This window comes from Lepisosteus platostomus, chromosome 7 (assembly GCF_059453375.1).
Source record: "Lepisosteus platostomus isolate fLepPlt1 chromosome 7, fLepPlt1.hap1, whole genome shotgun sequence".
Lineage (NCBI taxonomy): Eukaryota > Metazoa > Chordata > Actinopteri > Semionotiformes > Lepisosteidae > Lepisosteus > Lepisosteus platostomus.
In genome coordinates, this window is record NC_142617.1 from 63,774,183 (window position 1) to 63,788,480 (window position 14,298).

At 43.5% G+C, this 14,298-nt stretch overlaps 2 protein-coding genes across 5 annotated transcripts in view; both read right to left on the reverse strand.

Moving 5' to 3' along the window:
* csnk1g1 (casein kinase 1, gamma 1) overlaps positions 1-4,848 on the reverse strand; it is a 66,073-nt gene extending 61,225 nt beyond the window's left edge. For 2 of the 4 annotated variants that reach the window (XM_088641735.1, XM_088641733.1), the window contains exon 1: positions 4,666-4,848. The gene's annotated coding sequence lies outside the window, so the exon portion shown is untranslated. The remainder of the gene's footprint in view (positions 1-4,665) is intronic. The other 2 variants (XM_088641736.1, XM_088641734.1) reach the window with 1 other exon arrangement.
* Positions 4,849-10,008: 5,160 nt separating this feature from the next.
* Positions 10,009-13,541, reverse strand: pclaf (PCNA clamp associated factor). The gene is made up of 4 exons (XM_088641750.1): positions 13,383-13,541; positions 12,164-12,247; positions 11,280-11,454; positions 10,009-10,202 (listed from the first exon to the last, which is right to left on the reverse strand). The coding sequence occupies exons 1-4, from the start codon at positions 13,426-13,428 to the stop codon at positions 10,166-10,168; spliced, it is 342 nt and encodes a 113-aa protein (XP_088497876.1). The 5' UTR covers positions 13,429-13,541; the 3' UTR covers positions 10,009-10,165.
* Between the last annotated feature and the right edge of the window lie 757 nt (positions 13,542-14,298).

Sequence of the window (14,298 nt, forward strand, 5' to 3'; positions counted from 1 at the left end):
AGGCTCTGAGATAGGCTCTGAGATAGGCTCTGAGATAGGCTCTGAGATAGGCTCTGAGATAGGCTCTGAGATAGGCTCTGAGATAGGCTCTGAGATAGGCTCTGAGATAGGCTCTGAGATAGGCTCTGAGATAGGCTCTGAGATAGGCTCTGAGATAGGCTCTGAGATAGGCTCTGAGATAGGCTCTGAGATAGGCTCTGAGATAGGCTCTGAGATAGGCTCTGAGATAGGCTCTGAGATAGGCTCTGAGATAGGCTCTGAGATAGGCTCTGAGATAGGCTCTGGCTCCCCCACAACCTTGTCTTGGGAAAAGCAGTTAGAAAATGGACGGGTGGAAAATTCAAACTTTGCTGATCACAACATTACAGATTCGTGGTTACTCTAACCATTGATCAAGCAGGAAACCGCAAGCCAAATACTATCTGATGGGCTACATGAAAGATTCACTCAACACCATTCAAGGTTAATTCCAAATGCTTTGCCACTACCTAGTCCTGAAGCAGGACAGAAGAGGTGGGAAACTGAACACGTGCACTGTATAGTGACGCATCACTTAATCTCCTCTGTCAAGAGGATACCAGTTCACAAACATGACAAACTAACATAGACATATTGCTTTCAAAGAGCCAGACAGACTCGCTCATTAATAAGACTCATTTAAAGGATGTCTTGGGAGAAACCTGAAGCAGCCACAAGGCAATCAAGAGTGTGGTCAGCCATTAATCTGTCTTATGAAAGATTCTGACAGGATCTGACAAACCTCGAGAGGCTCGCATTATTATATGAAAAGTTGAGGTACTACAAAAAGCACGGAGTTCCAATGGGTTTTTGCAGTTACCTGAAACACAAACATGAGTCTCAGTACCCTTTTTTGGTTTCTCAAAACAAAACGATTTCGCCATGCGATAAGGCACGAGAAGAAACACCACCATCCTTGATTCTGGAGTGGAAACACTCCATTTGTTCCATCAGCCGCAAGAAGCATAACAAAAACAAAACACTTCTTTTTTTCTGAATTGGGAGGGTGGGAAGAAGACGGAAGCCACTGGTATTATTGGCAGAAAGGTTGATCATAGCTCTCAACAGCTGAGCAATGCAAATAAGAAATGCAGCCAGGAGAAGGGCATTGCTCTTTTTTATTTTCATAAAAAAACATCTGAATCCCTTTGAGCTTCCCTGGTGACAATGCCCCTGACTGGAGTGACTTGGTGGGCACGCGCTCCAGCCGCCCGCAGCTTAGCGATGGCGAGCTCTGGTCAGCAGCTCACAGGTACATGATCGACACGAGAAGCAAGCCTCTATGGCTTAGAAGCTGTACAGGTGTACCATCCCGCAGCTGGAAACAAATAAGAACTCAAATTGCAAATGTATCAGCAATCACTGAATGCGTTTATGTTCCTGATCTTCTCCTTGGAGCTCAGAAGTGAATCTTGCTCAAAATAAATGCTCACCTCTGTGAGGTGTCCTACATATTTGAATGCCCACCTACACCCCTTTCATGTCAGAGCTCACCTCCCAAAGCTTACAAGGAAAACTGCTGAGTAACAAGTCTAGTTCCACTCTCGCTGTGTCTGCGGGCACACAAGATGACACGCTTAAGGGGAGAGTCCTAGGAATAGGACCCCTGCGATCCATTTCTGCACAAGAAGCAGGCAGGTTACAGTCGGTTACAGAGTTATCCAATTAAGAAGACTAACAAAGCAAGGAAAAGACACGAGTGACTTACAGCAAGGGAACCAATGCAGAATGGGTGGCAAATCCAGCAAAAGGAGAAAAGTGAATTGAAGACACTGATAAACATCACTTTCTCAACACTTCACACTGTGACCTTGGTGCTGCTTATTATACTGCAGGCAGCACTACTGTAGCTGCCTTGAAAAAGCACCTTAGGGGAAAAAAAAAGCAGCTGTATTGTGCCTTATGACAAGCGTGCATCACCCTAAAGCATGACCAAAAAGAAAACACAGCCGTTAAAGGGAAGCTAAGAACTAATCCAATCTCCAAAGCATGCTTTTTAAACATTTTGAATGCATCTATTTTGGAATCACTTCAGCATCTAAGAGGATTTCACAGCAAGAAAAGTACATGCTGTGTAAGGATCTTTTCATCTGCGCTGTGGAATTAGTATTTCGTCGTCTACCAGCCACGACACTGTACAGAACTTGAAATTAGCACTTACATTTTCGAAAGAAAACCCTTCACCAGATGACTATAAGACACTTCTCTCCATTTCCAGGCACAGTACGTCAACTTTTTTTTTCCAGCTCAAACAAATGTCTCCACAATCCTGCCTTGTGAATTCCTCCCATCTCTTTTCCAAAGCCTGCACTAGTACTGGGCAACAGTTAGGACTGTGACAGCACTCTGAACTGGCGAGACAATCACATGAGCTGGGAACAAATGTTAACACAGTATTTAAGCACAACACTCTAGGGAGTTTTCTTTTAAGTCTTTAAGCCACAAAAAGGAGTGATTTCTAGATCCCATGACCTATTTGCGATGTATACAACATAGAGCTACAACTTGCTCACATATCACAAAACTACAAAAAGCCACTTGACAAATTTCTCAGATGTTGACTGCTGTTTCACAAACTGACTGTGACAGATTTTAGACTGCTTAATAATGGGGAGACCAGATCAAGATACAATATGCACAGCTTAAAGGCAAAGGTCATTACTTACAAAAGCATATTTTGTTTTTCTTTCATAAGGTGACCATGTTGACCATTTTACTTCCCCACAAGCAGCTCTGCAATGCCAGTCAAACAGAAAATAAGACAGGATACAAAACTGATGGGGGATAGAACACAAAAGTTGTAATCAGTAGGATAATGAATATAAACCAAAACTTAAAATAAACAGTTCACATCAGAACCTTGTATTCAGTACATATTGTTTGGAAGACTGCTTGTAACTATATACACTGCTTGGAGCACAGGACCTATTTACAGTAATGAATAATCCGATTCAAACTGTCATGAGTTGATTTTTTTTTGCAGTACATTACCGCCATGGTTTTATTAGGGCTTTTACATGAATAAGCTCAATTATTACCGATCCAGGCACTGCAATACTGTTGACTACAAAGAGAACAAGCGAGGAGTGTGAGAGTGTGTTAGCCACGGTTATCCAAACTTGCCCTAAACCTCTGAAAACTGACTTCACAGTGGTCAGTGCTGGCTTAGCGTCTGTTTCATTAACATTTACGGTCCCAGAACACATCAGCAGTCTAAGGGAATAATAAAGATGACATCCGAATGAGTACGTACGGGCACATCGTGTGTCACAGGTGTTTGGTCTGTGACACACACTCTCATTCTTATAGCTTTGAGGTAGGGCTGTACAAATAGAAAAAAACCTTTCAGAAGTCACTATGCGACAGTCCAGAACACATGGGACTAGAAAGATGAGCTGAGTGTCATACAAGTAGCACAAAGCTCCCATGCTTTTGCATAATACGGGCCAAAGATCACACCAGATCCTAACACCTTAACAGCACAGCAGCAGTGCAGACAAATGGTTACTGGGTCACCAACGAGCCTACACGTACACTCTGTGAGGCTGCTTCGTCAGTTTACAGGCTGCCAATTAAATTATCAGATTTAATGAGCTTCTTAATTAAGTCTGATTATTTAATCGTGGTGATTAAATTATCATTAAAAGAAACCTTCTTGGGCTGCACAGGAACGTGCGGAAGCGTCTTCCCCCTGATCTGTTAAGACATTTCCCAGTACTCGCGACAGGCGGTTGGGGTGTCCTGGCGCTGCCACCCCAGTCGTGTCGTTCAGTTCGTCCGGACACACTGGTGTTACCGTTCACATCCCCTCACAGCGCAGTCTGACGGGTGTACTGCTCGGACTTGCTCCGGACCAGGAAAAGGCCCCCGTACACACAGCGAAACGACGGTGGCGAACCCGGTAAGGGAAACCCGAAGTGATCCGATATGTTCATATACTCGGAACTTGAAGAAAGCACCCATCGTCCGACAACTACAGTGTCAGCGCTGTTTCTAGCTCAAAGCCAACAATTCAACATGAACCGGACTACGCAGGAGACACCCGTCGCAAAGCTCACAGCTCAGCCCAGAGCTGCAACAGTAGAGCTCTGCTGGCAACAGTGAACTCTGGATACATCTGACGGTTTAAGGTTTCACGAACACAAAAGTGGAGAGAATGCTTTGTAAAAACACTCAACAGCGAACGTTTGTATTTATCAAACAGTTAACAGAGAGTACGCACAACGTACCTCACTGCGTGTCTGGACTTCTAAACGGATCAAACTAATTTAAATAGCCTTTTCTTAATTAAATTCGATTTTTTTTAAAAAGATAAGATAAAGATACGCTTTCAGACAAAAGCTAAACACGCTTTGCTAGCACCCCTCGATCGATCGGATGATTAATAATGTGATAATCTCATTGGTAACTCTCTTTTGAAAAAGAAATAAACCGAAAGATGTTTAACAGCCCTCCTTTAACTTTCGCCTTTAACTGGCATTATCTTTTAACAAAGTATGAACTTGTCCACGATGCCACCTCCCTCCCGATTTTCAGAAACATTAATTAAATGTATTTCCTGGAGAGTGGCGAGACTGAGATCGCTAATAATAGTCATTTGTTTCTGTGAAAGGGGGGATAGGAAAGAAAATCATCATCCGGACTTACTTTCACGCAGATGTTGATTAGGTTTGATCCACTCAGTAACACGATCCCCCTAATCGGTGCCACTCGTGAAAGCGCTGAGACCCCTGCGTGTTAAAGCTTTTGTATTTTATCCTGAAGCTTTTTTTTCCCCCTTTTTGCTCTGTCTCCTGAGCAGTGAAAGGCTCCTGCAGTTCCGGAAGTGCTGATCCAGCACCACCCGCCTAGGAACACAATCACTTCCGGGTAGTCGAGTACAACTCGGCAGCGCCGCCTGATGGATCGACGGCTTTTGAGTCTTTGTCAGCTGCAGGGTGCTGTCTGAAGCGAAGCAAGTTAGTCTGAATACAAGGGGGATCACATTCGAAACAAGTACCAGATAGTCTGCCAAGTCCAACAGCTTCGTAATGCAGAAAACAAAGTGTACTGTAGTATAGCACGCCCAGGATTTCAGAAGATTCAATCAGCTATACAAAAGCAATACACTATCCAACATCTAGTCAACACAATAACCTTATTTTTAAACTCATTTTACTTATATAAAGGAATGACTTAATATAGTAATAATATGATTCTCATTATATGTAACATTCATCCATTCATTCCCTTAACTGACAAGCAATGGGCGCAAGACAGGGTACACTCTGGGAGGGAAGCCAGTCCATTGTAGTAATAATATAAATCATTTAGATTTTGACGAAGAGCAATAGGCAAACAATAAAATAGGCGGTTTTGTTGAGAAGTGTGCATCATGATGGGATACAGATATATCTGTATAGTATAAATAATCTATATACAGGATAGACTAGATATCCTCTGCGAGGAACTACTACCTCCTTCCATTTTTTAAATCTCAGCTCAGCAGGATCATTCTGTATCGTCCTGACACGGACAGCTGCCTGCGCTGGCGTGTTTCTCTTGAAACAATAGCACACAAAACCATGTGGGGCTCTGCTTGCCTTTCGCACAGGGAGAGCGCTCATGGACACTTCTTACCCTCACTCGTGTGACTGAGATTAATTCCACCTAAGAGATTTTTTCCTGCCGTTTTTCTACGGCGGCAGCTGCCAGCATTGTTCACGGCAGGGCCCAGCTTTGATTTCCTGTTTTTCTACAGGGATCACCACCAGGGCTACGAAAGGAACTAGGAGGTTTAGGTCTGAGGTTAGTGATATAATCCAAGCTAAATAAATAAATGACAGTGCATATTTTTATATATACAGTATATAAATGGTGTACCATTGAACATCTATTTGGAGATTATAAGGTTAATGTAATACATCAGCAAGTCTTTAAAAGCCGTTCAGATATAACCTGAAAATCTCCCAGATGAAGTCCACTCACCACACACCAGTGCTTGGAAGCAGTGCTTCTGGGCATTGTCACACACAGCCTAGCCAAGCAATGTAATGATCCGTTTCAATTAGCAAGAGTTAGAACTGACACAATCGTACAATCAAGCCCTTCAGGCCCTTTAACCCTTAGAATGAGCGTCTGGCAACAACCACTTTCTTCCCGAAGAAGGGTCCACAGCCGAAACATTGTGTTTCTTTTCTTCTCTTTTCAGCATAGAATTAACCTATTACTTGTTCCTTTGCAACCACTTTCTTTGTTTGCTTTGCTTAAAGGAAAGGGCAGACCTCTAGTTTCATAAATCTGAATTAGGTTACCAAAATGCAGTGCAACACCTGTCAGAGAAAACAGAAAACACTGTATATTTAACTCCTCTGATGCTCCAGTATGTTTTGCAGTAAGTACTGCTGATCTCCTCAGCAGACATGTCTTTTTCTTCACCAAAGACATGAAATGGTGAGAATAATAAATTAGTTTGTTTTATAGTGAGTAACAGAGGATATAAATGTAACAGGAAAGTGTGCAGCAGTCTCTGATGCTCATGGACTTTCTCTTTAATGAAGCGCAACGTTTCATTTGTCCCATGACAGGACAGACATGCAATCACAGGCAGAAGAGAAGATTATTCTGATGATCAGTGATGTACCAATTACTCTTAAGTAAAAGATAGAGGTACTGTTATGTTCCATATAAAAAATGGGAAGTTATCTGGTTCCTTCTAATATTCAGTGCATTCACTTTTACTACAGGAGTAAAGGAAAAGTTACAAATCAGCTCATTTATTCTGATGAACTACTCTGACTTTTTAAGACACCCTTCACACCACCCGTGAAAAAAGACACTGGAGCAAAACAGACACAACATGCTGCAATACTGCAGCCGTGGCCTCTGTGGTAGAATCCAGGGATCTGCAGTAATACGTGGAAATAATTCACCCATTGTCTAAAAAGGTCTGCACCCGATAGGAATCCCTTCATTAACTCATTGCAAATCCCTTATCTAGCAGCATATTCAAATCAATGCTCACAATATTAATATTGGTGAATTGTCCTGAATTTAAATTCATAGCACTTTTTATTGGAGGTCACTGCTGACGGCAATATGTCGAATATAGGATTCCCAAGTCAAAACTACCCTAATATAAATTGAGCCTTTGTGTATTTGGGAACAGAATTTTCGCAATTTCATTAACAAAATTCTAACAGCAGGGCACAACAGTAATGCAGTGGTTACAACAGATTAAAGTCCTGTGTCCTAAGATATACAGCCGAGATATTCTACCCACTGTGGTAAAATGTCTGGCTATTTCCTTACCCCAGAGGTGTAGCAGTTATCACCTCCAATCTTAACATTCACTTCAATCTTCCTGCAGCTGCAGGATGCCCTTAAGCACATGACTGTCTGCTCTCCTAGGCTCAATCAGCTCCAGTTCTATCCTTGCACACACCACTGTTCAGCCCAGCATCTCTAAAGATGTTACAGCAATTAAGGGTTTTGACTATAATGGCTGAACATCATTCAAGATCTTCTTTCTCTACATTAAGAGTCCTCTCCTAATCCTCTTTGAACACCTCCTCAGCTGATCTCATTTCACATTTCTTCGGCCTCAACAGTCCATCCTTCCTCTAATCCTCTGCACATTAAGCTCAGCCATAATCCAGTTATGATATCTTAAAACATCACAATTACTGTACTTTGTGCATTCATTGCCCGTTATTGAGGAATATGTGCTTTTCAGTCAAATGTGCTGCTGGGTTATGTGTGGAGCCTGCGTTAAAGAAAGCAAAGAATGTAGATGTGCACAGTAGGATTGCTATGGATTTCTCTGTGTAGAAGTAGTTACAGACAAAAAGCACAGGGCTCCCACTTTCTATCCATGAGTGCAAAATATGTATTAATTGCACACAATAATGCAGTGTATATATTGTACATGCAGAAACAGTTAAACCAAATTAAAGCAGTGAAACCTTTGCAAGTTATAATTATCCCAGTCATAAATATTTATACTCATGTCTGTTGTTCACTTACCAACTAAACATTAGGACTGAAAGGAAATCTTTCAATTCAAAACAATGTTTGAGTGAAAGAATGTGTTATAACTGCAACTCGTTTTTTTTTTCTCTGCTGTGTAACAATACCATAACAGTCACAGTATTTTCAGTGTGGTAGGTTATGTTTTTCCTATCAAATCGTCACCACGCATAATTGCTTTCTTTTTGCTTGCATCTAAATACCAGATTCTAAAGGTCAAGAGAGTGCTAGAAAGAACTCTGCCATGGGGAAATACCATACGCAACACTAAGATGCCATTCATAATATCACGTATGATTTTTCTCACCATCTTATAAAAATCATATTGCTGCTCTGGAATCAGTCCACAGAAAAGATACCCAATGCGTTCCAGAGTCCTAATTCAAAGTCACTGATGAAGTCAATCCAAGGAATTTCTAAATCAAGAGTGTCATTTGAACCATGGAACACAAGCAGAAATCATGAAGAAACGCATTGTGTGTACCAGTGAAATCAGCAGGGATGTGCCTTTAAACAGGAAGTCAAAGGCCACTTTACAAAAAGGACTGTGGGAGTCTGAAAGTTGATAAGATGGCTCTTTAAAGAGATGCAGTTGGATGATGGTCTTGGATCAATTAGCCAAAAAATATTGTAGATGTGCTAGAGGATTCTCTCATTTGTAGCGATTCGTAGGTTCCGTTAGGCTTGCTGATGCTTTAAAATGTTTGCTTTCATTGCCTCAGGATGTATTCCTTCACAGCAACACCCACAACCTTCCCACTGCATTTTAATTCTATTCTTCAGCCAGGCCCTGGACACTTGCGGCTTTATTGAGCTACTTAATCCCATTCGATCTGCAACCCCACCTGTGGCAGATGAAATCCCAGGTCCCATCTGCCTCGGCTTTCGCATTTTCAGACACCCCATTTACCAGGGAGTCCTAGAATGATGGCAACAAAAGATCACATCCCAATTTCAAAAGCAGGATATTCCAATAAATCTAAGAAAAATCATGAATGTAATTTGGCTTTTGACTGACTGCTTCCCTACTACAGTATAGCAATAATGTAGCACTAATTAAAATCTTCCTAGATTTCAGAAGAAATCTACTGTGCCAGAATACAAAAAAGAATCCCAGATGCACCAAACAGAAGCATGAGAATGTAGTTTTAATTGAGGGAGGTGAAGGATGGTGTTGGATTAATCTTTCGTCATCTTCGGTTTTTTTCCTAGGTTCCTATTTGATTTCCTGTTCACCACCCCCCCTCTACTGGCTGTACCATGCCATTACACAACTTCTCATCCGGGTGGCAGCTTCCCAACCATAAGATAACGTTGACTTGGTAGACCCACCCTTCAGTGAAAAAAAAAAGACGTTAACTAAATGCAGCCATTTCCTTCCTTGTACGTTTTACCACTATTGCAAAATAATTATAATAATAATAATGTTAAATAAATGTCTGACGGTACCCACAGGCAGGTACTGTGCTTGCAATCCAAAATTAGAAAAAAAACAAACATAAAAAAAGGTTCTTTTTTTTCTTGACTGAATACACAGTACTGTAGTTTACACAACCCATAGCCTTCACATCACTGAAATGGCCCACTTGTACTGTTGCTCTAGGCCTAACAATACAAACATACACTATCAATGTAATAGTACAGAGCAAATTAAAATGGAATGTTTGGGAGTTTGCATGTTTTAGCATACTGCTGCTGTAAGCCACCTGGAAACTGGCAATGGAAAATGTGAAGTTCAGACCAAGTTTGAAAACCATATCCATCACAAATCTAGCTAAGGGGTTCTTAATGATGTCCAGCGGTACACAGTAAAGCTCTCAGCACCTCCACTTGTGTGATCAAACCAGAGCAGTGCTGCCAATCACCTCCCTGACAGGACCCGGGAAACAAAACACAGGAAATTCAAGTTTGGTTCTTTTTAAGTGGGACAAAATCTCCCTTCAGCTTATAACAAAAAAAAGAAAGACACACATGAAACCAAAATAACAAAAACAGATTGGTTTATTAAACTTCTGTACAAGACAGTTAAACTGCACAACAAAATATATACAAAAGATGTACACAGTACTAAAAACACAGCCCTCGAAAATTCATCATGGCTTTTCAACAGGATAAAAACGGGTCTCGAAGAAGCTGCAGCTCAGTCCTCATCATCTTCATCAGGCAGAGGCCGGGCTCTGGAAGAACACACAGTTAACCTTTAGCGCTATGGCAGAAGACACATGCCATTACACAACCACACTCATCCGAGCAGCTTCTTCCAAATCATTTATAGGATGATGTGGACTTGGTACACCTGGACAGCACCGCTTCAACAGCCAAAGCCACAGCTTTCAGTACAAAGCAGGACTTCCATGCAAGACTGGAACAAGCAGTGATCCTGCACAGATGTCTAAGGGTATTAAACCACCTGTGCAATGATCTTTTATAATAATTAAAAAAAAAAGGAGTGGACTTTTACTGGGGGGAAAAAAAAAAGTACATTTGCATGAATCCTTCCTTTCACATGACCATGATGTGCCCTCTTTCTAGAGCAAACACCTCTGTTGCAGTCCATAACACTATGCGTCTACTTGTCCGTTTTATAATGTATACAACGCATCTCAGTTATAAAGAGACAGAAACCCGACCATCCAACCAAATGTTTTCAATATTAGCAGCACATTTGCCCTTTTTCCAAGATGAACAAGGGTGGACAGCTTCCTGACTGCACCCTGATAAAAACCATACTAGTATTAGACACTTTCCAAAACTTCACATCTCACTGAAGCAGACGAAGGGAAAACTTCAGCATGACTGACTAGTGCGCATCCAACTTAACTGCATTAATGTGGTCGGCGAACACTTTACTGCTACATCTCAAAAAGCAAGTCTCTTTTTACTTGAACAATTATTCCGTTTTGCGAAATAAGAAGTATTTTGAAGAGACGGAGCCCGACACTGATCAACAGACCAAGCTAAAACAGGACAAAAAAAACACACACAGAACTAAGATAAATATGCGGTAAGAGCACCAGGTGGATACTGCTGTCTGTCAGTTGTCCTGTGTCAAGTACAACCACCCTCACATTGTGCATGACACCAATGAACATGGCAAGAAGAAAACGTTCACTCTGAGAGACTGCACGAGGTCAGCGTGCCTCTCTCGAAAGAGGGTTTGCCTCGGGGGTCTCTGGACAGGCACAGCCTTGCCCAACAGGGGGCTCAGGGTCTCGGATGCCATCACAGGGCCGTGCAGGAGCAGGGGCACTTACTTCCTGGGTGCCTTGCTGGCTCCACTGCCTCCCGCCTCCTCCTCATCCTCCACAGGCAGCTGGTTCTCCTTCTCCGGCTTCCTGCTGGGGCCGCCGAAGAAGTCGCCGATGCCCTTCTGCCACGCCGGAGTGGGCCGAGGGCACACGGGGTTGCCCCCTGCGTACTTGCTCTTGGCTGGAAAGAAGACACCGCAGTTGGGCAAAGCGTCCCTCTGCCACTTTGAAAGCCAAGTCTAGTATCCCAGACCAGATGGGCCAAAACAGGACACATGGCCTCCATTTATTCATAACCAGTTTCCCTCTCATTCTGGTTCACTTCCTGAGTCAGACACTTGAGCAGTTTATCAGAAATGAGAAGGGAAACATTTTATATATGCCGCCAATACCATTGCTGTCAGCACAGGGCTTTTAAAAATCTTTAGAAGCGAAGTCACTTTTTTATTTTTTGCAATGTGACACAGTCACTTCAATAGGCCCAGCAGAGAAAAAAAAAACACTGCATTAGCTTTAAAGCTGGCTTTGCCCTCCGTAGTTCACAGGTTTATGCATCCCGGGAAGGAAACTGAGCTAGTTGTGATTTAAGAGCCATTGTCATTTAACTCTGAAGCAAAAACAGAATCCCAGTAATTGCCAACAGAGCTACAGCGACATACTCCGAGAACTCGCACATAGGGGGGGGCCCACAACTCAAAATGGTCTCTTTCTAATTATTTTTACGCTGCACTCACACCATACAGTAACGCGACTGCTGTTGCTCAAGCCTCAAGGCATCCTCCGTGGAAGAGGAGGCCGATGCGCGGTGGCACTGCAGCGCCAGGGGACAGCGCCTTGCCATGCAATCAGCGACACGGACACGGAGCGGGACGGCAGCCCACTCCACTCACCAGGTGTGCCGCCCTGAGGGCTGCTGGGCGTGTTGGCGGAGCTGGAGGCGCCTAGAGACTTCCTCGGCGCTGAGGCAGCAACAGCTGTGGGAAAAAAAAACCACACACATCAGCCTTTAAAAACACTCGGTGTGCGCAACCGGACCCCCTTCCTCTGTCCAGGGAGGGGCAGAGACCTCCTAAAGCAAGGTTCATCCATACATTGGAGGCTGGGAAAAAAAAAAAAAGATGCATTTCGCTACAACGGCCTTTGACGGATCTGACAACACCACAGCGCGGTCTGATCACTACTAAAACACCGAGGAGTTCGACTTATTTTTTTTTTTACAACTGGCCTCGCTACAGCAAGGATCACGACGCCGGCCAATGCCTGCGAGAGCCCAGTTCCTCCGCACGGAGGGTCGGATGGGCTCTCGTCTCGTTTCGAGCGGGCCGTCTCTTCCGACATCACTGAGGTCCCGTAAGGCGCCAAATTAACACGGCTCCAGAAACTGGCGCCAGTTTCGGGAGAACAACACAGTCAATTCATCTGGAATTTCAACAACAACAACAAAACATGCCAGTGTAAGTTATGGCAACCCTCAAGAGAAATAACTGATGTGCTACGTTTAAAGGAGAGCGGGTGTACAGCTACTACCAAGGTTTGCATCTGTCCTTTTAAAATAGAGGGGGGGGTAAAAGTCATTTTCCTTAAACGTCCCTATTTTAGCCCTGCATCAGCGACCTTTCGGATCAGGGATTTAATTGCACGACCCGCAGTCCGGGCGCGGTTACCCTCAAATGAGGGTCAGTTTTCTTGTGACAACAAGAGGTGAATTGGCGGGAGTGAGCACACAGACACTCGCCAGGGGAAAAGCAAGATAGACGAATCCCCTTTAATACAGGAGGGGGTAAAAAAAAACACGCTTTCGGATTTTACTCTCTTTTTTTGTAGCTACATGACCTTTCCTCGCCACGACGAGAGCAGCTCCTTGTTCGAGAGCGAAAACCGCAGGCGGGATCCTCGGAGAACAGATGCCATTACCTCCAATCACACAAAATAGACCTACACAAATCCCCCTGTGTTGTTCGGAATAACCCCCCCAGAGTAGAAAAAGTTTAAAAAAGTTACAATAATTCGTTGTTGTTTTTTTTGCACAGTAACGGCGTGCGCCTACCCAGAAAAAAAAAAGTATTCCAAGAAAACAGCAGACCGAGAGTAATAGTATAAATGTCTCACCTTTCCTGTAAGTCGACGGAACGCTATCTGCTTTTGTCCTCACCATTTTTCCCCCCCAAAAGCAGAATCTTTTTTTTTAATGTTTTTTTTTTTCCCTCCTAGTGTCTGGGTACGATCCCCCCACCACCCTGGGCAGAAGCACACAGCGAAATGAGTCAGGAGGCTCCCGCCGGAGTTTAAATCGCGGCCCGGTTCCTTCTACGTCATGCGATACGTAATCGGAGCCCGCTCGGCAGGCCCCGCGTGACCCCCTGCCCGCAGCGCGCGCCCGCCCGCCCTGCTCGCTCCGACGAGCGGGATGCGCATCCCCGAAGTTGACGCATGAAACCTCCCTGTACCTCGTCTGTCTTTCTGGCCGATGAGCTCTACCTCCGGCTGCGGACAAAAATAGCTTACTCCCCCCTTTCCCCAAAACACACTGAACTGTAAAATGCAAAAAAAAAAAGACCACTAAAGATCAATCTATGCATTTATTTTGCTTCTGATTTCCTCAAACGACGCTTGTATAAATTACACACTATCTTCGTACGCTATGTGACCTTTTTTTTTTGTCTCTTTCAGGCGCGGATCGAGTACGGTCCTTGTGGAAGGTCTCTACCCGCACCGGCTGCACAGCGTGAGAGCGGAGCCGCGGTGGTTCTGCCGGGCCTGAGGCCTAGCTAGTGTCATGTACAAGGGAATAAACTCACAGGCAATTTGGATCCTTCAGGGAAAAAAAAAATCCAGGATTTGGAGCTGTACTGATCCCATGTTTGGGAGAGAAAAACATGGGAACATCATTTCAAAGTTATCACTTATAACTTAAAAGCATTATGTTACCGGCAAAAATAACCCCTGACCAATATAAACAGTAACAAATTCAAATATGAACTATTTTAGTTCTCTTTAAATGCAATCATAAACAAGCAAGTAAGAT